This window comes from Mesitornis unicolor, unplaced genomic scaffold (genome assembly GCF_000695765.1).
Source record: "Mesitornis unicolor isolate BGI_N332 unplaced genomic scaffold, ASM69576v1 Scaffold49568, whole genome shotgun sequence".
In the NCBI taxonomy this organism is placed as follows: domain Eukaryota; kingdom Metazoa; phylum Chordata; class Aves; order Mesitornithiformes; family Mesitornithidae; genus Mesitornis; species Mesitornis unicolor.
The window spans coordinates 1-3655 of NW_010203440.1; the positions used below are offsets into that span (position 1 = coordinate 1).

Below are 3655 nucleotides of genomic sequence, written 5' to 3' on the forward strand. Positions count from 1 at the left end.
TATATATATATAAAATATAAAATAATTTGCAATTAACATTCCTTTTACCTTGCTTTCAAATAAAGACTGTGTTAAATGCCACTTCAGTGTGGCTATATTGGAACACTCACTAGTCAGAACTGTTTAAAACTTACGGGGTTTATTCTCCTTTTGTCAAGCATTTTCTACATACAAAACATTCATGTGGTATAGAAGTTACAGAAGAAAAATGCATGAGACAGACTACTGCAAATAAGTGAGTAACAGACAGTTTACATGATTCTTTTTTGTTCACAATGGAGAAAAGTTGTTAAAAACAGATTCAGTAGCTAGGAATGTAAGCAGACTCTTATCTTAGTTAAATCTCCCTACCAAGAGGTTTGCTCAATCTAAAGAGAGATCTACTGTACCACACAGGGCAGGATGCTAAATGCACGCAAGATTACAATGCTAGAAAATTCCAGATTTCTAAGCAATTTTACACAATCAAAACAGCAGTAAAATTTTGTTTAAAAAAAAAAATATTTATTTTCTGATTACCTTCAGTAAATGGAGGTCAGTTTAAGAGCTTGTAAGCATACCTTAGAAAAACAAAATTAAAAATACTCCCAAACTTTTAAGTCATTGCTCCAAGTCTGGATAGTTGTTTACTGCTGGCTTTCTGATCCTACCGACTTGTTATTCTACCTCTGGGAAACTTATTTTTCACATTTACATGTTTAACCATTGTTCATATTAGAATTCTAAGTAAACAAACTATAAAAAATAGGTTTTTGTTGGTTTTTGCACTAATCCAATTGGATGCATGGAATACGAAATCTGTTGAGCTAGTCAAATGGTTTAACAAATGTGGATCAATGGTACAAAAATGTTATCTACTGGCTATAGACTTCAGTTCTTTGCATTTTTAGTTTCTCAAAATGCATTTTGTTTGTTTTAAAATAACAGTTTCTGCAGCGATAGAAGTGAAGTTTTGTGATGCCAGGTTTTTAGAATGTGGTTTACTCTGAAAGGATAAATGCAATGTTTCTCTTTAGTAGAACTGAAACTCCTTGCTGATGCAACCCTGTGATAGCTGACAATCTTGACATCTGTTTTTTTCTACAAAAAAGTTTGTTTCTGCAAGCAGCTCTCTCAACTAAAATTCACCATAAAAATAAACTCCTCAAATTGCAGTGATCATAAAACACTGCAAATATTTCTCCCTTTTTTCTCTCCATGCAAGTTCCACAATTTGAGACTAGCAATCTGATACCAAAAGTTTATTTCTCATGACAAGCAAACCTTTAGACGCAGTGCAAATAAATTATAGAATTTCTATGCTTTACCTTTCATGTGAGACTTTCGCTTCAAGGCACAGAAAGATTAAACAGTGGACTGGACAGAACAGGACATAACATTTCAGTTTAAGGAGTCAAAGGTTGTACAACAGCTCTTATTTTGTGTCTGAAGCAAACCAAACCAAAATTTGAATCATATTTAAGTCTTCCATTTATGAATGTAAATTATCATATTAAATTACCTGAAGGTTTTTTTCCTCCTACTTCCTTTAAAATAATGTATGATACTTATCATAAATTTCAATATTTAGGTATTTTCAGTCAAAAACCACAATCTTAACTGATAATTAATAGGGAGTACCATGATCAATTACACATTCTTTTAGTAACTTTTATGTGGAAGTTGATTCAAATTGTGTTCAAGTCAAACAAATAGCAGGTATAGAAGAGTCTAACAATTTAAAATGAAAGTTGTGAAAATTTGAAGAATGGTGCAATTTAAGTGCAATGTACTGTAAAACTATTAATTCAATATATATCTAAGTCAGATCCTTATACTTCTCCAACCCAAATTACTGTGTTGCCTTTCTCAACTTCAGTGATTTCACAATTTAACTTATTGAGCCGTCCATCCAGGATAAAGAGAGATTCCTTGGAAGGGGTCATGAGATACTGACCAAAAAGGCCACTGTCTTCTATAAGACGGTTCTTAGTGTTCCAAGGCCATTCACCTGCCTTGACAGGCTCCTTCAGACTCTTCACCATCTTAACCTTGCCAGAGGAGAGCTCCACAAAGAGAACATCAGTTTGTGTGCTGGAGCTACAGTAGACATTGTATTGATGAGCTTCAGTGAATGATGGCTGAAAAGCTACATCAGATATGTGCAAATTGGTGTGAATGTCAAATGCATCCTGTATTTCTCCTCTCTTTGTTATGGACTGGATCCTCATAAGACCTTTTGCATCATCAATGCTGACAAGGTAGTGTCCATCTGGAGAGACATGTGGTGTGCCTGTTATGTCGCCATTGTATCCAATCACAGAATCCGTAACACTATCCACTATAAGCTGCGGTAAGACAGCCCCAGTGGTATCAGGCTTACAGCAGACAAAAACATATCCTCCAAGATGTGTGTAAGCCAGTGACTGAGGAATGCAATTATAATCCTTTAAACTAATTGTCTTGATGTACGTCATAGTTTCTAGATCAATTTTCTGGAGCACAGACTCATCCTTATGAAGAATAAATCCAAATCTGGAAGGAAAAGCACAAAATCAAAGAAAGTCAGAGCTATTGTGTGCATTTTGTACAAACGGGGAATACCATTATAAACAAAGTAGATGAGTTAATATGTGCAGCAGTGTATTGCTATATATCTCAGCTTCAGATGTTTCAGATATTAAGCAGTTTATAATATTTAATTTTTAGTGTTCTTGCAATTGTAATTTAGAATGCATCAAATAAAATGTCTAAAAACCTAAATCTGATTAATAGGAAAACTGTTTTTTTCCTACTGACATAGGGGAAAATTTAAACATTACTCTAAACATATCTATTAAGATATAACTTTTACAAAACCCTGGAAGGAGAAAATGATTAAAAAATCAATGGATAGTACAACCCCCATTTTAATTCACTTCATACAGTTGTTCTTTCTTGGGAACATCAACTTAATCCAGCACTCATTTTTATTCAGATAATTATTTGAATTTTCCTCATTTTCATTCAGTAGAAATGAATATCATAAAGAATTTAGGTTTAAACCTCCCAACTATCCAAGACCCATATTTCTTAAAATTTAAATGAGCCTTTACGTTTTTCCATACATCAAGAAATTTTCACTGAGCATGGATAAAACTTTAAAATCCTAGAACTAAATGTTTATAACATCTTAATTATAAACTATACATCTATTCTGTAATGTTAACAAATAAGTTCTGACTGCACCATCATTTGACTGTATATATGCAAAAACCACTGCTCTAAATATTATGGAGTCATGTGAAAGTATATTAGTTTTGCTTATAATCTAAGTAGCTTTCATAGAACTTTTCCCAAACAGCTGTTTGCCTTTGGCACATTTCTTAACATAACAATTTCCTCTGAATCTTTTATCCTAAGAATGAAACTGTGTGTTGATATATAATCTAAAAATACCTTTCACATCCTGTTGATGTAAAGCACTATGACAGGCAGAATGTTTCAGCAGTTGAGTTGACAATAGCACAAAATTTTCACGCTGTGCTTTGCAACCCCAATGTATTTACTAATCAGTGAAACACCAAGTAACAGGCAAAAAGGTTTCAGGACATTGTTCAGTCAGTTCCTCCAACATGAGACAGGGTTAATTATATTTTAATTGATTATATTATATTCCATTATATTATATTATATT

General features: G+C 33.1%; 1 protein-coding gene across 1 annotated transcript; it reads right to left on the reverse strand.

Moving 5' to 3' along the window:
• Positions 1 to 1811: 1811 nt before the first annotated feature.
• LOC104545533 (follistatin-related protein 5-like) lies at positions 1812 to 2514 on the reverse strand (the record flags this gene model as incomplete). The annotated part of the gene is made up of 1 exon (XM_010190703.1): positions 1812 to 2514. A coding segment is annotated over one exon (703 nt), but the record flags the coding sequence as incomplete, so codon positions are not given.
• Positions 2515 to 3655: the final 1141 nt, after the last annotated feature.